Source organism: Mustela nigripes, chromosome 2 (assembly GCF_022355385.1).
Source record: "Mustela nigripes isolate SB6536 chromosome 2, MUSNIG.SB6536, whole genome shotgun sequence".
Taxonomy (NCBI): Eukaryota; Metazoa; Chordata; class Mammalia; order Carnivora; family Mustelidae; genus Mustela; species Mustela nigripes.
Window position 1 is genome coordinate 55,979,987 of NC_081558.1, and position 24,220 is coordinate 56,004,206.

General features: G+C 52.5%; 1 protein-coding gene across 1 annotated transcript in view; it reads left to right on the top strand.

The window, feature by feature from the left end:
• WNT7A (Wnt family member 7A) overlaps positions 1–24,220 on the top strand; it is a 60,623-nt gene that overhangs the window by 21,714 nt on the left and 14,689 nt on the right. Inside the window, exon 3 of the mRNA XM_059387923.1 lies at positions 1,475–1,746. Coding sequence (XP_059243906.1) covers positions 1,475–1,746 — 272 coding nt within the window. The remainder of the gene's footprint in view (positions 1–1,474; positions 1,747–24,220) is intronic.

Sequence of the window (24,220 nt, forward strand, 5' to 3'; positions counted from 1 at the left end):
GTTGGAGACTGCCTCACCCACTCGTCACCCATTCCCCCCACCCCACCCCCACTGAGGTCATCTACATCACAACACCCTGGAACCCTTCTCCCTGCCCCTTCCTGAATGGTGGACCCTGCTTCATCTGTGTGGAGCCTCTTCCTCCAGGGAGCCCTCCCTAACCTCCACTCTACCCCACTGCAAGAGCTAACTTGCTGAGTGCTCACCTGGGGCTTCCCATGCCTGGGTTCATCTCTGTCCTGACACTGCTCTTGAACTCATTTTGCAGATGGAGAGACTGAGGCTCAGAGAGGTTAAGAGATAGGGGGACAGCACTGCTGTGCCCAGCTACTCAGACCCTTCCACTACCACTTAAAACCTTGGCACCCTCTTGCAGAGCTTTTGTAAATCCCTACTGACTACTTCCAGCCTCCTGGCAGGGCCATCTCCAGACAGCCAGGAAGACCTGTGGGAAAGCACAGATCAGTGCTCCCCAGATCCCCTCCCCACATTGAACCTTCCTGTCCCGGTTCCTTCCTGCCCTTTTCCACCCTAACTGTGGGCAGTCCCTCTCCCCTTCCCCAGCCCTTGCCTTCTATATCAGACTGATGCTCAAAGACACAGACATGAACAGGGGCCAGCCTTCCCTGGAGAGGCTCACAGTCTAGTGAGTAGACTGTGGTGAAGAGGAGGGGCTGGACCTATAAATGTCAGGTGACCCACAGCAATAATAATAGGGACCATGAGCCTAAGACCTGCTGTGTCGGGCAGGTGCTGTGAGCCAGGCATGGAGCTGACAGCTTGACATGGACAAATTCTTTTTTTTTTTTAATTAATTTATTCATTTTCAGAGAAACAGTATTCATTATTTTTCACCACACCCAGTGCTCCATGCAATCCGTGCCCTCTATAATAACCACCACCTGGTACCCCAACCTCCCAATTCTTAATGCTCTCCATCATTGCTCTGAGAAAGTACACTCGCTTTGTCTCCATTTTACAGCTGAGGAGACTGAGGCACAGGGAGGGGTCATGGCTGGCTGAAAGACACAGAGCCAGGGATTCCTGTTACTGGGATTTAAGCCCCAGCCTCTGTGCATACCGTAGGTGTTTAAGAAATGCTGCTATGGTAGGTCGCCAGATACTATGAGCGTGCACGGGTGCACAGTTTACACAACTATGTCAAGGGTGGTGGGCAGTAGGTGGTCATCAACAGAGGGGTCCCCAAATCCGATCTTCCAAAGGCTGGACAACTGGCCAGCGTGCCTTTCTTGTGCATTGCTCAGTTGACGCCCAGGAGCATTAGTGATGGGACTGGGTGCGTGTGTGCATGGGGGAGTGGGGTGTCATCAGGCAGGGCCATCAGCCCATGATGGAGATTTCTGGAAGGTCAGGAATGGTGCTCAGTGAGCCCAGCTCCCCTTCTTACCCAAGTCTGGCCTTCTTCCGGGGTGCCTTGGACTTGACCCCCGTCTTCCTACTCTTCCCCTCACAGGGAGCCGGGAGGCTGCCTTCACGTACGCCATCATCGCCGCTGGCGTGGCCCACGCCATCACAGCTGCCTGTACCCAAGGCAACCTGAGTGACTGTGGCTGCGACAAGGAGAAGCAAGGCCAGTACCACCGGGACGAGGGCTGGAAGTGGGGTGGCTGCTCTGCCGACATCCGCTACGGCATCGGCTTCGCCAAGGTCTTTGTGGATGCCCGGGAGATCAAGCAGAATGCCCGGACTCTCATGAACTTACACAATAACGAGGCAGGCCGAAAGGTAGGCAGCCAGGGAGGGGAGCCGGGCAGCTCTTGCAGATGTTCGGGAAAACAGCTGATCCCTAATGGCTGGTGTTGGGTCTCTGGTAGCGAACCACAGGTCTCTGCTCTCAGCCGCGTTCTGCTTGATGCTGTTGTCCATTTGCTGCTGGTCAGGACCTGTGTACTGCATAAAGCGTGGCGGTTACTGGTGGGACTGAATAAGCGAATCTCTGTTAAAATCAATTGGATGTAACTCGGCAGGATGGAAAGAGGGAGGGACGGATGCGAAGTCCTTGGGTCCACAAAAATCAGCCATACAAAACTCTGACAATGGGGACGGGTTGAAGTGAGTTCTGCCAGGGCCGCTAAAATGTCCTTGGTCACCTTAACCAAGATCTGGAGCTCAAAATAAGGGAGGCAACTGTTCCATCTTTATTGTCTCCTCAGATCCTCCTGGATTCTGGGCTCTTTATAGAAGAGAGTCAGGGATGTTTCAGGGTATTTCTAGCAGAGGTGGCTGGAATAGAAAGGGGGCTGGACACCCTGTCCCATGAGGAGCTGGCTGTCCCAAGGCAAGGGAGTACAAGGGTCTGCAGGCCCAGAATATGGATTGAGGGCCCATGGGGACTGAGGTCACAGAGAGGCAGGTCCTGCCAGTGTTAGGACAAGCCAGGGCCATGGAGAAACAGATTGAGATATCAAGAAAGTGAGCTCCCCGTCCCAAGAAGTATTCGAGCACAGGTATCTTGACCAGGTGACTCGGGGCACCCACTGCCTGGTGTGGGCAGTCTTCCAGGACAGAGGCCTGAGATTGGGACCAGGTTCTGGGAGTGCCTGTGAAGGCCAAGGTACTCAGAGCCCCCCCTGGAGTTCCCAGGCCCCGGAGGTGCTGGGAGAGGAAAGTCTCTGGGGACTGGTTGGAGCTCCATAGGGAAGTGCCTGAGAACCAGGGCAGACAGGGAGTGGGGCTCCATGCCACCTGGGTGGGGGACAGACCACTGTGGAGACAGGACATGTGTGAGCACCACCATAGGCCACAGGGGCCAGGCAGGAGCAGGAGTAATGAGAGTGAAGGAGACCATGCATAAACAGATGGTGAACCAGGGAACCCAGGCCCCTTTTACCAGACTCCACCTTGGTTCCCACCTGCTGGGGCCCTGCAGGAATGCCAGCCCTCCGTGGCCGGACTCAGACTTGACGTGTAATTGCTTCCTTTTTAAGTGTTGGCATTGAGAATGGGTAGTCACCAGCAGACTCTTAAAAGCTACAGAAAAGATGAAAAGAAAAATCGCCAGAGGCTCAGACACCTCCATCTCCCAGCCGAGTGTGGGCCTCAAGCTGCTCGTTTGGGGGGACAGGTGATGACATGGCCCAAGTCTTGTTCTGCAAGAGCACGTCCGTGGAACGGGCTGCCTTCTGGCTCCCGATGTTTATCAGCTCCCTTAGTCGTTCAGGTGCCCTGTGGATGGCCTTGTCCTTGTCCCTGTTTCACAGGTGAGGACATGGAGGCACAGAGCCGTGAAGTAACGTGCAGAGGTTCCCACAGCGAAGGAGCCAAGTCAGAATCCGAACCCAGCACGTCTGGCTCTCCAACTGGCCTTCTTGGCTCGCCACGTGCTGCCGCAGCCCCCTGGGTTCCCACTCTGGCTCTGTCACTCCTTCCTTCACGGAGTGTCCTTGGGGCTGAGGTGGAGAGCTCTTACCCCAGAGCCTGGCACATATTTAGTCCTCTGCCCAGGTTGGGTGGGATGACAGATTGTGCAAACGTGTGTCACGTTCGAGGGAGTGTGTCTGGCAAGTGGTGTTGGGGGTAGCCCGCACACCGGCAGGGAAGCAGCCCCCCTGGCAGAGGAAGGAGACCGGCTTGCCGGCCCTTCCTGCTGTCTTCAGGTCCCCCACCCTCCTCCACCTCTCCGGCCTCCTGCCACATCCTGTGTGTCAGAGCCGCCCAGGCTGCAGCAGTGAGTCACTCATGCAGAGCTGCTCACCTGGCCCACCCCAGGATGGTGTCCTGGAGTAAAGTGTGAGGTCCTGCCTATTCAGTCCCATGCCGGAAGCGCCTTTCTGGGGCCAGCACACCCCTCCAGGTTCTCGGTTATTCATTCTTTTCTGTTTCTGTGGTCACATCGCTCCTTAGGGCTGAGGTCACAGCTCCCAGGCTCCCTCCTGCCCTAGCAGCTCTTACTCCCTGAAGGCAGATGGAAGGAAGGCAAGTGGCTTCCCTCTCCCTGTGCCTACCTGGTTGGGCCCCTGGGAGAACTAAAGGAGAGAGAGTTCTTAGCCTGGGATAAGAAAGGCTCTGTGACGTCACAGGTGAGAGGGGTCTAGAAGCCACACCACTGCAACAGGCATGATGGCCATGATTGCTGTTCCAGGCAGCTCTGGGGTGATGCCGATGCTGGGAGCTGTCAGAGTTCATGAAACCAACCTCAGTGGGCTTCCTAGAGGAGGAATCCCCCAAAATGAGTGAGGTTGGACGAGGCAGAAAAGAGAGGTGAAGATAACGCAAGTCTGGTGTGGGGATCTAGGGGCCAAAAGCCCAGAGGTGGGGACTTAGGGCCAGTTCAGGGGCCCAGGGAGGCTAGTCTGTGGATCCCTGAAGGGGTCACAGCAGCCGAGGAGCTTCAAGGTCACTTGCCAAGCTAAGGAGTGAGGGCCTTGCATTCTGCCCTCAGATTTTTCCTGTGGCTGCTTTCTTCTTGCTGTTCAAGTTTCAGCTCAGATGTCCTCTCCCCAGAGAAACTTCCCTTTCAATTCCTTCCAAGCCTTTTTTCAGATGTTGCCTTGTTCTGGGGATTTCTCCTCTCCCTAGACCATAAGCCTGATGTGGACAGAGACCCTATGTGTCTCGTGCATGGCCACACACCAGAGCCTGGCATAAGAGGCACTCCACATATATACGGAGTGAATAGTTGGGTACCTGATGGTCACTGGTGAGCCACGGAAGGTTCTGGAGCAGAGGAGAAGCAGAAGTCCTAGGCACTGACTCCCAGGGGAGGCAGAGTGAGGCCTTGGACAGGATGAGGAATAGGGTCTGGGAAGAGAGTGAGCTGGGTCCAATTTGATGTTTTTGAGTAGGTGTAACTGTCCCAGCTCAGGGAAACAGAGCTGAAGGGATCCTCACCATACCTACTAACTCTGGTTTGGGAGAACCCTTGAGCTGCCTTCCTGGAACAGCCGTTCACCCAGGCACTAAGTATTTTCCACAGCATGGAGGTGGAATTTGGAACTTCCCAGCATACATAGGGAAAGGCCTGAACTACTACCAGTCTGGCCCATTTGTGGGGTACAGACGGAGGCCACCCAGGGCAGTGGCCATACCACTCAGGCAGAGCACAATGGGAAGACAGCTTCCCAGCCTAGCCCTGCAGGTGCCAGACCCACAGCCTGCTCCAGGGCACCCTGGAGGCCCAGGCACATATCCAAGGGGTCAGAAGCAAGGACAGCCACTTAGCTGGGGGTTAGGAAGGCTCAGTGTGTCTATCAGCTCTGGGTCCCCTCCCTATCTGAGGCCTCCATTGAGCCATCTAATCCCCAGGTGCTAGGCAGGGCCAGGTAAAGGCACCAGGGGGAGATGGCCACAGGGTCTCGCAGTGTGCAATCTATTAATTCAAAGGCATGGGGTCTCACCACGGGGCCTTCCCTGCAATAGGCTTCCATGGGCCCCACGCACAGCAGAGGTAGGGAGCCAACAGGAGAAAGGGGGCCAGCCCACAGCCGCTCCTGGCTGAGCATCTTGGAAAGGATCACAGATATGTTTATCACTGGCTCCCTTGCTCCTACTGTGAAAGGACAAGACTCAACCCGACTGCAGGCTCTGGGCTTGTTGGCAGTGATGAGAGAGAAAGGGAGGAGGAAGTCGGGGAAAGGGTAAGTGTCCTAAGGGGCAGAGGTGGTGGCAGGCCCCATGAGGGGGGACCCGGCGCAGCCCACTGCCTCACCTGGCAGATGAGGTAGGGTAAAGGCTATGGGGCACCCTCGCCTTACAGACTTCCAGCTTGGGTGTGGGCCCGGGAGGAGCCAGACGCTCCCCGCTGCAGATGTGGGCCCTGGGCCTAGGGAGGTGGCAGCAATGCTGCAGGCCAGCAGGGCTTTTCCTCCCCGCATCGTCTCCTGCAACTGTGTGGTCCACAAGGTCGACAGTGTCCAGGTGAGAAGATGGGGGGGGGGTGGTTCCTGACAGCTCTTTCGGGAAAGTGATTTTAGAATTGCAGTCTCTGTCTACTGGCATTTTAGGGCCATAATATTTCTGGGTTGAAATCCCAGACTGTTCAGGTTGGGGTTGTAGAATATTAGGTCCACATAGGATCTTTGGCTGGGAGGGAGAGAGGTATTGGAGGCATGGGGCTGAAATCTTTGGGTGGTGGAATCTGTGGCTTTGCGTGAATTCTTTCCGGCCTTTTGGGGAGATGAGCTAGTCTGGAGACCTCTAGGAAGAAAAAGGGGATCCTGAGCAGGGCTTTGAAGGCTAAGTAGGAGTCCTATTCACAAGGCAGATGGGAAGAAGGAGGAGGTTTAGGCAGTGCGGGCAGCTGGTGGGGTGCTCGGTATGTCTGGGAAAGAGGGGTAATAGGTGATCTGACTGTACAGGGAGCTAGGACCAAATGCAGGGCCTTGAATGCCAGTTCAAGGAGTGAGACCTTCCCCTTCCCCCTGCAGGAGGCTCCTGAAGGGGCTTTGGTCAGGGAATGTCTGGGCAGATTTCTGGCCCTCTCTGGGACATAGTAGAGAACAGAGTGAAGGGGGCAGGGCACCAAGATCTGCCCAAACCCAGCGGGGGGGCCTCAGGGGAGTGGGGAGGGACAGCCATTTAGGAAGCAGAATAGACAAGACACTTTGAGTTGTGTTTGGGACAGATGGGTGGGTGCCACTTCTCACTGGGGTCAGGACCTGGAGCCGGGGGAGACCGGCTAAATTGATTAGGGTTCCTTTGGGACTAAGAGACCCTGTGGGCGGCAAGTGGGGGCACCCAGGGGCATTCTGGATGCCTGTACCTTAATTCTGGAGAGGTCTGGAGAGTGGCTGGAACCATTTCCAGGCAGCCACCAGCAGGAGGCAGTAACAGAAGCCCTGGAGTTTGAGGATTCAAGTGGGAAAGCAGGAGAGCCGGGCACAGCCCTGGGGGAATGAGCACTGGGCGGGTGGACTATGGGGAGCTAAAGAGCAGCCATGGAGGTGGAAGCAGAGCCAGGGGTGGACCTTTCTAGATGCATTCCCCTGCATGAGTAGAATGCCCCCCATGGGGGTGCAGAAAAGCCCAGCCTCTGCCAGATTCCAACTCTGGAACCCCAGCCAGGGGGCTAGAGGCCCTGCCTCTCAGAGCCTCCACAATATTGCACCTGGCAGGGCAGGCTGTCGGAGATCTTGCTGTGCAAAGGGAAGCGTGCCGCAGTTCTGAGGGCCTTGAGGGAGGGAGGGGCCCCCGGCAATCCCTTCCTGGGAGTCTGGTGACTGAGCCCCAGAGAGGCAGCCCTGGGGACAGGGGCCCAGCTGGGATGGGGCTGGCCCTGCTGGAATGTGCTGCTTGCTCCAAGGGAGGTGAGCTCAGGGGGATGGAATTCCACTGGAGTGAGAAGTCACCTTCCAGTCCCTGCCCAGCCTCTTGCTCATGGGAGGGAGGGAGGGGGTCGGTCTTGTCCCTTCCTGCCCTGCCCCGTCTGGTCTGGGTGCTCCTGGGAGCTGGATTCCCACCCTTCCCTGACTGCAGGCGGGCCTATGAGTCAAGGGACACTGGGGACTTGGTCCCTGGTAGCTGGGGTGGGTCCCAGATAAGGTTTACTCAGCTATGCTCCTCTCCCGTCGTCCGGAGGGCCACTTGCATATTTGACCAGATAGAGTGGTCCGCGGTGGCACGCTGAGAGCCAGAGGAGCCAAGTCCTGCCTGGTCTGAAGCCAGCTGACCAGGTGAGGCTGTGAGGAGACCTCCTTGGGCCTCCCTGGCCTCCATTTCTGCCCCAGATCCAAGTGCAGATGTGGGTTTTCACCTTCCCAGATGGAAAGGCTTCAAGCCAAAATTGAGGGGCATGGGCCAATGGTGGCCTTAGACAAATCTTGACCTCCTGGCTTTGGTTTTTAGATCTGACATGTGGGGAAGGGGAAGACACAGGGTTCTTAGGACCAGTGGACACCAACTCTGTCTGAAACTACACACTCCTGGAGTTTGCCAGTCTTATTCCTGCCCCAGGGCCTTTGCACATGCTCTTTCTGCTGTCTGGAATGCTCGTCCCTCAATCTTTGCACAACTAGCTCCTTCTTTTTCTTCAGGTCTATGCTCAGATGTCCCCTTCTCAGGGACCCCCTCTCCCTGATTTTCCTCCCCTACATCTGCCTCAGCTCTCTTTGTACACTCCCCTGCTTTATTTTCTAAGTCACACCACCATATGAGATTATCTTATTTACACAGCTCATTATGTGTTTATTGCCTGTCTTCTTCCACTGCAGTGTCAGTCCCCAGGTAGGGATGATGTAGGTTCACAGGTGCATTCCCTGTGCCTAGAACAGTGCCTGGCTTATAGTAAGAGCTCAGAAATATTTGTTGAGGAAATGAGTAAAATGACAAGTATCTGCTCTTACCTTGGAGAATTTCCCAGGAGTAAGATTGTCAGATAAAATACAACACTCCCAGTTAAATTTGAATTCGAGATGATGAATTATTTTTTAGTATGAGTATGTCCCAAATATTATGTGGGACATACTTACACTAAAAATCAAATCTTTCTGGGTTTCTTGTATTTTTAAATTAAATTTCAGACGTCAACATATTATAAATACACACGGAGGGGTCAGAACTCAGAAAGATCCAGTGTCCCTTTGCCTGGCTTTCTCCAACAGCTTGCAAAACTACAGTACAATATCACAGCCAGAATACTGATATTGGTACAGTCATGACACATAACATTTTCGCCGTGGGAATTCCTGTGCTACCCTTTTTGAGCTATATCTACTTCCCTCCCTCCCATAACGCTGTCCTCATCCCTAGCAGTCTCTCTTCTGTTCTCTGTTCCTGCAATTTTATCATTTTAAGAATGTCGTATAAATGGAATCCTCCGGTATCTAACCTGTTGGCATCGGCTTTTTTCACTCAGCATTATTCCCTCCACATCTATCCAAGGTGCTGTGTCTATCCACGGTACATTCCTTTCTATTACCAATTCCTTGGTGTGCCTGTGCCTCAGTCTCTTTATAACCATTCACCTATCGAAAGACGTCTGGGTGGCTTCCAGTTCAGGTCCATTACAAACAAAACCACATTGAACATCTAGGTATCAGTTTGGGGGGAACACGAGGTTCCCTTTCTCTGAGATAAATGCGCCACAGTGCAATTGAGGGGATGTGCGGTAGTCATATGTTGAGCTTTGTAAGAAAGTGCATTCCCACCAGCAATGCACAAGGGATCCGGTTTCCCCGCATCTTCACCAGCACTGAGTGTTGTCACTGGCTTTTGCTTTTGCCGTTCCGGTAGGTATGTGCAATATCACACTGCGGTCTTCATGAACATTTCCCTAATGGCCGATGACGCGGAATGGCCTTCCATGGGCTTATTTGCTGTCCGTAGATCCTCTTCGGTGTGGTGGCTGTTCATGTCTTCTGCCCATTTTCTAATTGCATTGTTTATGTCTCTATTGTGGGATTTGGAGATTTCTTTATATATTCTAGATGCTAGGCTTTTGTCAGACACATAGTTTGCAATTTATTTTTTTTTTTCTTCAGCGTGTAGCTTATCTATCCGTCCTCATTCCAGGGTCTTTTCCAGGCAAGAACGTCTTAAGGTTTGATCAGGCCCAGCTGATCAGTTTTCCCTTTTCTGGGAGCTGCTTTTGGTAGTGGCCAAGAACTTGCTGACTCCTGGCCCCCAAAGGTTTTCCCCTATGTTTTTTTCTAAAAGCTTTTATAGATTTCCATCTTCCATCGAAGTCTGTGATTAGTTTTTTAAATTAACTAGTTATTTTTAAATCAACAAAGGCTTATTTCTTTTTTTTAACTTGTGTTTTAAGATTTTATTTATTTATTTATTTGTTTGTTTATTTATTTACAAGAATATAAGCAGGGGAGGTGCAGAGGGAGAGGGAGGGAAGCAGGCTCTGTGCCAGATACAGGGCTCCATCTCAGGACCCTGAGGTCATGACCTGAACCGAAATCAGGAGTCGGCTGCTCAACTGACTGAGCCACCCAGGCACTGCATAAAATTTATTTATTTTAAATTGCAGTAAAATATATCTAACACTTAACATCATAATTACTCTGAGATGTACATTTTGTGGTATAAATACATTGTCTTGTTGCTCCACCATCCCCACTCCGCCCATCACCAGAACTTGCTCATCTTCATAAAAACTGAAAGTCTGTCCCCATGAAACACTAACTCCCCGTTCCTCCTCCCCTGCACCCACCATCCTGCTTTCTGTCTCTATGCATTTGACTGCATGCGTGGAATCATGCAGTATTTGTCCTTTTGCACCTGATTTATTTCACTGAGTGTCCTCAAGGTTCTCTGGTCCCTTTTAAGTTAACTTTGGTTTAAGGTGTGGGTTTGAGGTCAAGGCTCACTTTTTTGGGCCATATCGATACGCTCAGCCTTGCCACCTGACAACCCTACCCAGCCCCTACTGCTCTCTGGAGGACGGTGGCTTTGGGACAGTTGAAGATAATTCTAGAACCATTTTAGAACTGAGACACTTCCTTGGGCCCTTTTAATAGAAGAGAGACAGACACCAGATGTAGAGAGCCCTTGCCAAGACCATACACATGCCAGGAGAGTGGAGGGTGTAAGAGGTGTCCCTGGGGCCTGGCTTCGAGCTCTGTCTCACTCCTGGTTCCCACCACCAGCCCAGCAGGGAGCTGGGCTGGCTAAGGTCTGACGTGTGAGCTGGGTGGTCCATTGGGGACAACTCCCTGGGATGACCAGGCTAGGGTATACAGGCCCAGAGGAAGGAACCAGAATAGGTCTGGAGTAGAAGTTGCTATGGATGGGTGAGAGGAACACCAGCCCAGGCCCTGGATGGAGGATACCCCTGAGGCCTGAGTTGTTTCCAGTTTTCTCTGATGACACAGCAAGGGCAGGTCCCAGCCGGGCCTAGTCACTGATGCCATGGTGATAGCTGTGGTGGTGCTGGGGAAGGGAGGGGAGGAGATTGGGAGGCTACAGGATGGGGAGCAGGGCCAGAGCCCATAGAGGACGAACATCTCTGGGTCCCCAGCTCCACAGAGCCTGGTGCTCAGTAGCCCCCTTCGTTCTACGTGAGCGGCAGAGACCACCTCCCGACCCCGACCTGAGAACAGGTCACAGGGAGCCACAGGGAGCCCAGGGTATGCCCAGGGGAGGTGGCTGGACACTCTGGCCTGGGTGATTCCCCCCCAACCCCCACAATCATGAAAGATGGGCTAGGGGTGATGGTGGTAGGGTAGCAGGCAAGACCAGGACTCATGAAAATGGTGGAGGAATAAGGGAAGATGTCAGTTTCAGCTCTGGTGAGAACTAGCTACCAAAAAAAAAAAAAAAAAGGGTTAGTGGGAAGGTGTGTGTTTGCAGGGAGAATAAAGGCATAATGCTAATATCGGCTCTTGAAATGCATGTACTCATTTACTCCAGCTAAAAAGTTTAATGAGGTTAGCATTCTCTGTTGTTGTCACCATTTGACGAAGGGAAAAACTGAGAAACAGAGAGCAGGAGAGTGGAGGGTGTAAGAGGTGTCTTACTTGCCCAAGGCCACACAGCTGGCAGGAGCTCCCCCTCACATTTGAACCCAAGCCATGTGGCTCCAGACTCCATTCCTGACCACTGAACTGTCTCACCAGCCTCTGGGGTTCTTGGACTTAGATGCATTTATCCTCACACCCAGTTCTGACACGCCGAGATTCTAAGAGTCTCAGATCCCCTGTTTTGGGGGAAGCTTGCAGTCCTCACTTAGCCCCTAAAGGACCCCAGTGTCTGGAATTTTGGGAGCTGTGGATGACTCTGGCACTGTGTATCCTCTCCCACTCTGGGCACCGGGTCCTGGGTCAGTCCTGGGCCAACCATCCTCTGGCCGGGAGAGGACACTTCCGACCAGGAGGGAAGTTGGCTGTGTGAAGAGAATTCTTCACATTGTTCCTCCGCAGTGGGAAGGAGATCTGGGCTGTCATAGTGGGGGGCTCAGGGTGCCATTGGACGAGACGTCCAGACCTGGCCTTACCCAGGAATGCCCACACCTGATCAGAGACCTGGGGTTCCTTCTGTTTTAACGGGGTTTCTGGGCTTGCTCAGCCTGTGAAGGCAGCCTGCAGGGGGGGGGCACATCGTCTCCCCCTGCCAATTCCCCCCTTATCTCCCACAGACAGTTGTGGAGGTCACCTTGGCATCTCCCAGAGCCCAGCATGGGGCCTGGCATACAGTAAGTGCTCTCAGTGACACGGGGTGCTTAAAATTGTGCCATCTGCTATAGTTGCCAAAGGCCAGGTGGGGCTATTTCTATTGAAACTAATTACAAACCAAATAAAAAGAGACACTCAGTCCTGCAGTCTGCACTTCAAGGGCTAGGACCCGTGTGGGACTTGTGGCTTCTATGTAGACGGTTCGTCATTGTGGGGAGGTGCGTTGGACGGCACCTGGCCAGCTTAGGGTGGCAGTGGGCACAGACGCTGGCACTGTTATTAAGGGGACTCGGGAAGGTCTTGGCAGCAGTGGCAGCGAATCCTTTCACCTCCTGGACCCTAGCCAGCCCAAGGGGTTCTCAAATGGTGGCCATCTGATTTCTCTTGGAAGGAATTCCCGGTGTGGCCGCTGGCCCTTCAGCCAGGGGGCTCATTTGAAACCGACCTGAGGTGAGAAGGGGGCCCTGACAGGCCTCCCAAGTGAGGTGAAGTCGCGGGGGCTCGATTTCACCATGGTGAGACCTAGTCAAAAGGCGCCCACCAGGGACAATTGCTGCCTTTGTCCTCAGGAGGGGGAAGTGGGACTCCTGGGTGTTATCAAATCTGCTGGGATGAGAGGCGGGGGAGCCAAGTGGAGGTGGGGGGAAGACGGGGAGGGGAAGGCAGGAATGGTCCTAGAGGGAGAGAAGAGGAGGGGGCTGGGGATGTGAGGGAGAATCAGGTCACTTTCCCCAGTCCTGAACACTTGCATGTCCTTTGAGGAGAAAACCAGGTGCTAGTGTGTCCTGCAAAGGGGCTCCTTGTCTGACAGAGGGACTTCTTTAAATCTTGGCCTTGCGGGGTGTCTTTGAGATGCAGGTAATAAACACCGCTCACAGAATTCTACCCGTTTCACTGGCCTAACAACCCTGGGGAATGGGGTTGGGGGGAGAATCCTTGTGAACTCCATTCCACAGATGGACAGCTGAGCTCCAGGCAGCAACCTGAACAGCTAAGGCTCCTGGATCATCCCAGGGGTCAGAATGAGTGACCTCATCTCAGGCCCTCCCCAGGAAGTAGGGGGTGGGGCCAGGCTCTGGGCCAGGAGGTTGCAGGCTGTTGGAGAACAGCACTCAGCTGCTCTGTGCGCCTCTCTCAAGGCCTAACATGTGCTGGCTCATTCCAAGTGACCTTGTAGCGTAGGACCTATGTGATCACTCCCATTTTACAAGATGAGGAAAATTGAAGCACAGAATAGTTATGTGGTACACTGAGGTTGCTCAGGTGGAAAGCATCAGTCAGGATTTCCTCCCAGCCCCCTGCTTTTGAAGCTTGCATTCCATGAAGCCTCTGCTCAGCCCACAGTAGTGCCTATTGTGTGTGTGTGTATAGTATGTATATAAATGTATGTATGTGTGGTGATATATATATATATATATATAAAATATGTGATGTGTGCTGAGCAGAGAGCCTGACTCAGGACTCAATCACAGGACCCTGAGATCAAGACCTGAGTGGAAGGCAGAGGCTTAACTGACTGAGCCACCCAGGTGTCCTTAACAATAACATTTGTAACAATAACTTTGTAATTCACAAAACCTTTCTTTCTTTTTTTTTTTTAAAGATTTTATTTATTTATCTGACGGAGAGAGATCACAAGTAGGCAGAGAGGCAGGCAGAGGGAGAGAGAGAGAGAGAGAGAGGGAAGCAGGCTCCCTGCTGAGCAGAGAGCCCAATGCGGGACCCTGAGATCATGACGTGAGCCAAAGGCAGCGGCTCAACCCACTGAGCCACCCAGGCACCCTCACAAAACCTTTCTTTAACACATTGATGGCCAAGGCTCAGAACGCACCTCCAAGGGAAGGGTGAAATTGTGCCCATTTTGCAGATGAGGCAACTGAGAGTCTGGCTGGGTGCCACTCAGTCTGCTGCGAGGGTGGGGAGTTATTCTTTCCTGGGCTTTGAGGGTCCTGGGCTGGGAGGCCGGGCAGGGGGGACTCCTAGCCACACTGTGCTCTTGACTCATGAAGGGATTTTGGCCTTTTGTTCTGAGCTGAGAGATGGGAGTGATATGCTGTGGAAAGAGCTGCAGGAAAACCCCAGCTCTGCAACTTGTTTGTGGCATGACCTTGGGCAGTCCTCCCCCTCTGAGCCTTGGTTTCTTTGCCAGGAGAAAGGCAATGATTGGTACTTCCCAGACCCATTGTGCAGACTGAAGGTTCTCATGCCTACAGAGTGCTGGGCCCCATGCTCTCCTGCATGATGAGGGCTGGGAAAACAGTAGCTACTATTATGAACATTGTTATTATTAGTAGCCATAGTGGTCATTTTAAAGCTACAGTAAGGTTTTAATCCCTATATTCTATTCCTAAGGATCTTTCTAACTGTCAAGCTCTATTTTTCCCACATGCCAGACAAGTAGCATGCTAAAAGGTCTGGGGAGAAGGAGATGTCTGGGAGATCATCAGGATTTGTCACTTTACCGAACAGAAAAGGTCGCAAGGGGACCAAGCCATTGCCATGCCACACTGGTCCTGGGCCCTCCAAGACAGGGGCGGTCCGTCTGGGTCTGTCAGTCATGTCTAAGCAGCCACCTCCAGAGAGGGCCCTGCTCCTGTCCTTTCTGGACCCATGACACGGGTACCCAAGGTCTTGCCACATTCTGGGACCTGCAGAGTTGCCCAATCCTGTCTCCTGCCCAGACTTCCCGTCCCAGCTCCAGCCTCACACATCCAGCTGCCTCCCACTCCCCACTCCAGGATGTCTGCGGGAAGCCCCACCTGTCCCAAACCTCCCTGCTCATCTTGCTCCCATCAATAGGCTCCTACTTTCTTACCCTCCAGCTCAGGAAATGGCAGCTCCATCCTTCCAATTGCCCAGGCCAAAAAGTTTGGCTTTGTCCTTGACTCTTTCTTTCACACCCCACATCCAGAAGGTTGGCTCTGCCTACAACATCTATCCAGAATCTTCCCCCTTCTAACAAACTATATCCCTGATCCTCTGGTCTAAGCCATCATCACCTCTTCCCTGAAATAGTACCACAGCCTCCTAGCTTATCTCCCTTCTCCTCACCTTGGTCCCCTGCAGTCTTTTCAAGCAAAAGTGAAATCATCCTTCCTCTGCTCATAACTTCACAGTGGCTCCCAACACATTCTCAGGTCTTCACAGTGTTGGACAAGGCCCTTCATGACCTGGGCTCCTGTGGCCCTCTGACCTCATCTCCCTCTACTTCCTCGTCACTCACTGTGTTCGACCTAAACTTTTCCTTAAATATACTGGGTATATTTATCCCTACCTCAGGGCCTTTGCATTTGCTGTTTCTTCTGCCTGGAATGCTCCCCATCCAGACCTTCACTTCTTTATCTTCTCAAGTGTTTGCTCAGATATTACTTTCCTAAGGAGCCCTCTCCTGACCACCCTATTTGAAACTGCTGTCCCATCGGCCTCACCATTTCCTGTCCCTTTCCATGTGTTCTTTTTCTATATAGCCCTTATGACCACCTGACATAATATTGGTAGTTTGCAAAATGATCCGAGTTTGGCTGGGAAAAAAAGTGTTTGCTGTAGCAGGCCTCCTGTGGGAACAGGGCAAGTTCAGACAGACACTTCCTTCCCACCTTTTAAACTCAAGACTCTGTGCCATTGATATTTGTTCCTGTGAGCCAGCTTTAAATGGTGATTTCATTTTTAAACACCTAGGTAGCCTTTGCCTTACTCTGGGCACTATTCTAAGTACCTCATATCTATTAACTCATAAAAATCTCATAAAAACCCAGTGAGGTGAGGAGTATTATTATCTGCCTCATTCATAGAATGAGGACACTGAAGCACAGAGAAGTTCATTGACTCACCCAAGGTCACACAGCTAATACAGAGAGAGTCAGGATCTGGATCCAGACAGTCTGGCTCCAGAGTCTACACTCTTGCTTTATTCCTCTCTTCTGCACATTCACTCATTCACTCATTTGTTAAATATTTACAGTGTATCTTTTTTGTGTCAAGTGCAAGACTTTAGAGACCCTCAAGCGGCTAAAAAAGTGGCGCTTGCTATCAGGGAGCTCACAGGCTGTTAGGAAATGCAGAACAAGTAAATAAGGAGAAAGGGGGAAAAATACTCATTTGAGAAACCTTCACTAACACTAAGTGTTAGGCATTGAAAATCGGTAATAAATGAGACACACAATTTCTGCTTTTAAGGTTCTTACACTGTAATAACAGAGGGAAATGATGAACCTACTGCATGTGTTCGTGATGCATGAGCTGGATTTGGTAAAGGGGATTGTAGGGGATTGTGGGACACCAGGACAAGAGATCTAATCTAATCATCTGGGAGTTGGTTGGGATGTGTGGGTGGATGGTCATGTGGATGAACGGATAGATGATCAGGTGGATAGATACTACAGGATGGACGGATGGATGGATGGATGGGTATTTAGAAGGCTAGATGGATGGATGGTAGTATTTGGAAGGGTCATTGGATGACTGGTTATATGGTTGGACAGGTCAATGAATGGATGGATGGATGAATGGATAGTTATTGGGAAGGATGGCTGGTTGAATGGGTGGGTGAGAAGCTGAGCTCACTGCTGGCAAGTTGGACATTTTCCCAGTGAGATCACCAGACCAGCTAAAAGAAAGGGATGGAAATCCATGCATTCATTAATTCAACAAATGTTTATTAAGCACCTATTTGTGTCTCTGGTACTGTTTTATGCTCTGGGATTAGATGGTGCTTGCCTTTATGAAGCTGACATTCCAGAGGGAAAATAGAGGACAAACAAATAATCAAATATAGAGAGAATCTACTGGCAGAGAATAATAAATGCTATAATGAGAAAATCGAGCATGGTAAGAAGACAGGGAGGACAGGGGAGGATGCATTTTATCTTGGGTAGTCTGAGAAGGTGAGTTCTGAGCAGGAAGTGAGAAGTGAGCCATGTGGGGAACAGCATTTGAGACCCAGGGAACAGTGGGCACAAGAGCCTGAGGTCAAGGCCTCTCCCGGAGCAAGAGGGGTTGGGGGAGGAGATGAAGTCATGTGGTGTGTCTGGCAGTGGGGCTGGGAAGAGAGAGGGCACATCACCTCCAGCCCGGGGTGAGGTGGGGAATGTGGGTTTGGTTGCGTCCTGGAAAGCCAATGGTGGACTTTGAACCTGGGCTGATGTGCCTTTGGAGAGGCATCATACTCCCTGCTCCCTTCCCTGGGTTCCCAGCCTGCTCCCTCCTAGCCTGCTGGCAGTTGGGAGGCTGTCAGCATTTTAATTACAGCTCTCAGCTCTCAATGGTTTACAACTCAACCGTGAAACAGGCCCTGGGCAAACCTGTGGCACCTCTAACTGATTTACTTGCTTACCATTTCTATATTTAGTGCCATTTAATGCCTGTGGGCCAAGTTTTCAGAGAGAAAAGAGGGAGGAATTTAGGGGGAGCTGGTTACTTTGGGGGGGGGTGGTTGGTTTGGTGTTTTTGTTTTTTGACACGTAACATTTCAGTTATTTTCTGAGATTATTATCCCAACCTTTAAAAAGTTAGGATGCCAACCAATGGTGTAGTCCCCGATCCTGTTCATTTCTAAGAGAGACTAGTCCCTCATGAAGCTGCCCTTCTCTCTTAAAAGGATTTTTCCTTCCTGGCATGAGAAAGTGGGGTTTAAAGGACACGATGGACCAAGTATATGACTCAGGGACAAAGACATCAATTAATATTTCACATAGTACAGGCTGGACTTCAGGTCACTGACTCCAACTCCCTACCTGAAGGGGGGATCCCCCAGGCCCCCAAGCAAGGTGTCTCAAACTTAAATATGCAGATCGCCTGGGGGCATGTGGAAAGGCATTCTCCTAGTCTGTAGGTTCTGGGATGGGGCCTGAGAATCTGTCTTTCCAACAAGCTCCCCTGAGGCCATGCTGTTGGTCCTGGGGCCACTCTTCCCCCAACCCTGGGACCACATTTTAAGCAGCAAGGATCCTGACTAGCCATCCCAAAGATATTCATATGAGCCGTGCATTTAATTTAAATTTTCTAGTAGCCCCACCAGAAAGGTTAAAAAGGGAACATGAAGCTTAACATACTCACTTAATCTAATATACCTTAAATGTTGTCATTTCAGTATGTAATTGACCTGAGCATACTGAGATACTTTACGTTATTTTTCCCCCCATAGTAAGTCTTGGAAATCTTGGCATTTGCTTTATACTTAGAGCACATCTCAATTCAGACTAGTCACAGTTCGAACGTTCCTGTGGTGGGGGGTTCCCTTTTCGGTTGGTGCAGATTTAAATCTGGCTTGCATACCTCTGGTGAGAGGGAGCCCTCTCCCTCCAAGTCCATTCCCATCTTGCAGGCTTTCAGTTGGGAGCTGCCCCTCCCAAACAACTAGGAAGATCCACCTTTGCTCCCCAGGTCATCAGGCCCATTGGCCTCCTCTGCAGAAATTTGGCGGCCCCAACCAGGTCCCCTTGAAGCCCTCCAGCTCCCTCCTATAAGGCAGGCGCCACACCTACTCTGAGTCAGTTAGCAGCCTTGAGATGGCATCTCTTGTTGTTCTTAACCCCCAGTTTCCTTGTTGAAGAACCTGGCTCAGAGAGGTCAAGTGATATTCCCGTGGGCGCCCAGCCAGGTGGCAGCTGAGTTAGGGCTCCCAGTCAGGACTTTGAAGACTCCTCTCTCTGCAGTACGATGCTTCAGTTCCTTTGGTGTGACACAGCTTCCGAGGATCGCTCACACTCCTCCAAACACCCAGGGCTGGCCCACAGAGTACTGTCGGAGCCTCAGAGATGGCCGGGAGAACAGCGCCCAGAAGCGACACAGCTCTCGGTGGCAGGACTGGCACCAAACCCCAGGTCCCTCTGAGCCCTTGGGTCTTGGCTCCAGGGGGCAACTCCTTGTAGCTTCAGAACAGCTTACTCCTCGACCATGGCCCCCCCTCCCCCCAGGAGGCCCCACCCCACCTTTTTGGAAACCGCTGAGCACAGAGATAACCCAGGGTGTTTTTCCTAGTTGCCCGGCTGGAAAAAAACCTGACTCCATCGGGGCAGGAAAAAGCCTATCTCAGAGGGAGGTGTCCCTGTGCCCCTGTCCTCTGGGACGTGTGGGGCAACATGGAACCTCAGGCCAGGATAGTCCACCCTCGCAGATACCAGCTCCTGTGCCTGGACACTAGCACAAAGGGAACTTCTGTTCTGGGATGAGGGTTCAAAGGGCTTTATTGGTACCTGGTCACCACCCAAGCACGGCCTCACTGGAGTCAGGGCGGGTCATCTGGGGGGTGTCCGGGGGCAGAGAGGGTGTGTAGCCGGCATGACCTCATTCCTGGGTCTTTCCTCTGTGTCCCAGAGCACCCATCCCTTACGTCCCCTGTCACAAAGCCCCTCCCTGGGGTGCCTGAGTCAGGACCTCTTCTGCGAGATCCCGCCATGAAGGAAATGGCTGGCAGGGCCCCTGATCCAGGATGAACTCGTTCTTATGCTCACTCTGTCCCTCCTGAATTGCATTCAAATGCTGCTGAGCATCTCTGGTGAGACAAGCCTCTTCTAGATGCTTCCTGAACAAGACAAGATGAAAGCCATGCTCTTCTGGAGCTTAGGCAGGGAGGGGAAAGGCAAAGTGATCATCTGCAAGTGCCCCAAGGGCTTGGGAGGATGTTAACGGGATTCTATGACCCTGGGGAGAATGCATGGGGCACCATGGAAAGGCTGTCAAGTGAGGGTTGCTTTGAGGAGCAGAGCTGGAGCTGAGGAACTGGAGGAAGTGTGTCACAGGCAGAGGGAAGAGCAGCCTCCAAGGTCCTGAGGTGGCTCGGCCACCGTGGGGTTCAGAAAGATCTGGCATTAAGCGCGCACAGAAGGGATTCACAGAGTCGCACAACTCTCGCTGTAACGATTTTAGGGTATTTTCCTCATCTCACCCCACAAAGAAACCACATACCTGTTAACAATGAACAGTTAGTCCCCACTCCTGGTTCCCCCAGGCAACTGTTAATCTGCTTTTTTCTTTCTCTGTGGATTTGCCAACCCATATAATGGAATCATACACGAGGTGATCCTTTGCGTCTAGCTTCTTTCACTTAGGACCGTGTTTTCAGGGACCATCCATGTTGAGCCTCTCTCAGTACTCCATTCCTTTTTATGGCTGAATAATATTCCTTTGTACAAATATGCCCCTTTCTACATATCTGGTCAGCGGAGGGACACGTGGAGGCTCCTGTGAATAGTGCTGGTTCTGTGTGGATGCCCGTTTCTGGTGTGGCTGTTGCACCGTCCTTGTCGTTCGATAACATGGGTCTTTGAAGTTCGCCACCTCCAGGGTTGTCCCTGCAGGCGCCTGCATCCCGGGGTGAAGAGAGGAGGGTCTGGACAGGCAGAGGCACCAGGCTGCTGGGCTGTGTGGACTAGCCGTGCCCTGGGAGCACGGGCTCTTCATCCTCCTAGGCCTGGCCAGGCCCAGGAAGGGCTGCAGGTGCTGTGACTGAGTCACCACCAAAGCAAGTTCACAGGAGCCCTTTTCTGGAAAACGGCCAAGCAGTCCTCTAGTTTCTGTGGGTTTCCTTGCCTTTCATCTGTGGATCTGCCTGGCTGAGCCTCCATCTTACTTCTTTCTGCACCTGCTCAGGCCTCCAGGCTCTCATCCACAGGACGACCTGAAGGGGCTTCCCCACCACCTCTGCCCCAGTCCCGTCAGGAGGCCAGGCTGGCTCTCTCCCCGTGTCTCCCCGTGTCTCTGCTCCCTTCTGTTCCAGGGCCTTGCCTGTGCTGTTCTCTCTGTCCAGCCTCATCCTCCTCAATGTCAGTTCTCAGCGGAGGAGGATTTCCTCACCTCACTCTAGTCAGCCTCCACCATTATGGCTCTCGCTGGAGTTGGGGCGGGTCATCTGGGGGGTGTCCGGGGGAAGAAAGGGTGTGCAGCTGGCATTACCTCATTCCTGGGCCTTTCCTCAGTCATTCATTTGGCAAGTATTTTCTGAGCACCGGCTATGGTCATGGCCCCAATCTAGACCAAGTCCCTGTCCTTGAGCAGTTTACATTCCAGTGGGAGACAAGAGAAACCAAACAAAGCAAATGTGTGCCATGCCAGTTACTAACCCAAGGGAACAGGGTGAATCAGGGCAGGGGTCAGAGAAAGTGTTCTTGGAAAGGAGAGATTTGAGCAAAAGTCAGGGGAGGGAGGGAGCCATTTAGAGACAGGGTCGGGAAGTATTCCAGGCAGAGGGACAGCAAGTGCAAGGGGTCTGAGGCAGGAGCATCCCTGGTGTACTAGAGAAACAGAAAGGAAGGCATTATAACTGGAGTTCAGTGGACAGAGGCATAGAAGGCGAGGTAGGAGTAAGCAGGGGAGGATGAGGTTAGATGGACGGAGAACAGTATAATGAAGCCCACATACCCATCCCCCAGCCACAACAACCCCAATTTGGCCAACAGCCATCAACATTACTGTAGAGTCCACCACACCTCCCCTCAGTAAGGCAAACCCCAGACATCATGTTATTTCAGTAATAAATAAGGATTTTTTAAAAACATAACAACAATACTCTTTATTACCCAGAGCGACATGACCAGTTCCTCAGGGCTATATGCTACCCCAGTTGATCCAGATTCCTCCATTGCCTCAAAAACATTTCCCATCAATTCATGGGAGGAGAACGGCTGAGGTCTGGGGTCACAGGAGGGGCAGGTGTGGGCTTTCCTTCAGCGCCAACATTGGTGGGAGCTGGCCTCGGCCTGTGAGACCATTGGGAGTCTGGTTCCCTTCGCCCCAGAATGGAAGCTTCCAGAGAGCAGGGGGCTTGCCTCTTTCTGCCCAGCTGGCCTTCCACCACAGGGCCTGGCCCAGAGCAGGGATTAAATGAACACATATGTAGCGGAAGGATGAATTAGTAAGAGAATGAATGTATGAATGAATGAACGAATGAACAAATGAATGAATGCCAAGGCCAATTCACTGATGCTCCAGAAGTTGGGAGGAACATATGGCTCAGGGGCTCCAGTGCTCTCCTGCTGGCTTCCTGCCCCTCAGGCTATAGTTGGGGTCACTTGACTAAGCTCACTCCTGGCCACAGTCCACATCACCCACCTGTGGGAGGTGGCCCCTGCCTCTGCTCAATCCTGCTCCCTCTGGGTGAGTCAGCTCATGAGAAAGAAGCAGACAAGAGTGTTCCTGGGAGAGGTGGGCTGGGGTTAGGAGGCGGCACCGTGAGCAGCCTTTGCCCCAGCTGGGCCTTGTCTGTTCCACCTCTGAAATGGAGTTTCTACCTTAAATGCCCACAACAGCCCTTCGAAGGGCTTAAGGGAGTCTCAGTGTATGGGGAAGCAAAGCTGAGGCCTGGCCCAGGGCCCCTGGCTAGGAAGCACAGTGGAGTCCATTTGCTGGCCTCCTCCATGGGGTTCCCTCACGTCTGTGTAAGCTGCATGTGAGTGTGTGTGAGAAGTGTGTGTGTATATGTACAAGCATGTGTATGAGGGTTCTTTGTATGTTGCATGTGTGTGAGCATGTATGTGAGGACCTCTAAATGTGTGTACAAGGTGTGCAAGAGGGTGGGGGGAGGTTGTATGTGTGCGAGTATGTGGGGGGCTCTGCATGTGTAGGTGTGTGTTTGAGCATGGGAGGGTGTGTGGTGTGTCCAGGTAGGCAAGAGGCTATATGAGCGTGTGCTGTGCGGGGGTGAGTGACGTGAGATGGTACATATAAGCATGTGTGTGCATGTGACTGGGAGTGAGGATGTGCGTGTGAATGTGCGTGTGATAGTGTGTGTGGTGATGACTGAGGGTGTGGACAGCATAGGGGTCGTTGGGGGCTGTGCATATGGGGAGGACACATGTGCGTGTAAGGCATGGGGTGTGTTTGAGGGAGTGTGACTGTGTGCAGGGGCATACAGGTGTACTGGGGGAGGGGTGGGATCTTAGAAGGAGACAAGTCTAGGTTGGGAGGGGGTGTTTGTCCCTGAGATGTGGCTTCCTTCAAGTCCCCAGAGTTGGGCAGAGGCCAAGTTTGTGGGGGCCCAGAGAGCCAGGCAAAAGACTGGGCTTTAATCCCAACAATAAGGAGCCATAGATGGTTGTTGGAACAGTTGTAACCTAGCCAGCTCTGACTTTCAGAAGGTCCCAATCTAGACTGGGAAACTTCTCTCTCTGGTTTAGGTTGACAAGTCCTTGTCCCGAGGCCCTGGCCGGATGCTGTGCCCCCCGGCAGTCAGGGGCTAACCTGCTCGCATTCCTGGGGCTCTGTTCTATGGAACGCTTGGCTTTCCCCCTGCCGTCCCCACCTGAGGCAGACGGGAATATTTGCTTGAAGTCGGTGCATCCAATATGACTTAAAGAATGTGGCTGAGAAGAAAATACTCCAAATGTTTACCCAAAAAAAGCTGCCTTTTCCTCTTTCATCTGAGTTGCCCAGAGGAATACAGCTGCAGCTCAATGACATGGAGCTTTCTGCCCATGATGGATTGACACACAAGAGGAGGGGAGCTAGGGGTGGCGGCAGAGGAGCAGAGAGATAAGAGGGGGAGGAAGAAAAGCAAGAGAGGGAGGAGCAGGGGGAGGGATAAGGAGCAGAAGAAGGAGGAGGAACAAGAGGGACAGGGAGGAGGAGCAGCAACAGGAAGTGGGGAGGCAGTGATGATTCTGGGCTGGCAGCCTGCAGGCTTTTCTCCTGGGACGGTGTTCCTACCTGCTCTCCAGGTGGCATGGTCCACAGCCAGCTGCCCACTGAGTAACACACGACCTCAGATCAGGGCCACCAGAAAGGGCTCCCGATGTGGAAATTCACATGCAGGGCATTTCCAGAAAGGGCTCTGGGAAGATACATCTGTTGGGAAGCAAGGGAGAGAAGGTGGGCTGTGTTGTAGCCCCAACAGAGACTTCAGAGGGTCCCGCGAGATGCTCTGGGGCTGGAATGGCCCTTTGGAGTCATCCCTAGCTGAGGCACAGAGGCAGGTCTTTAGGGCCAGCGTCAACCAGTCACTTGCTAGAATTGCCCTGAGGAGGGGCATGACCCTGGGTGAGGTGGCTTCCATGCTGGGAGAGCAGCTCCTAGGAGGAACTTGCCCTCTGGGATCAGCAGCCACACCCCGGGGGTGGTGGGATGGTGAGTGTGCATCCTGGAAGAGGACCCCCGGTGTGGACACCCCAGTGTCTGTAGCCTAAGGGAACAAGGCCATCCTGGCTCTCAGC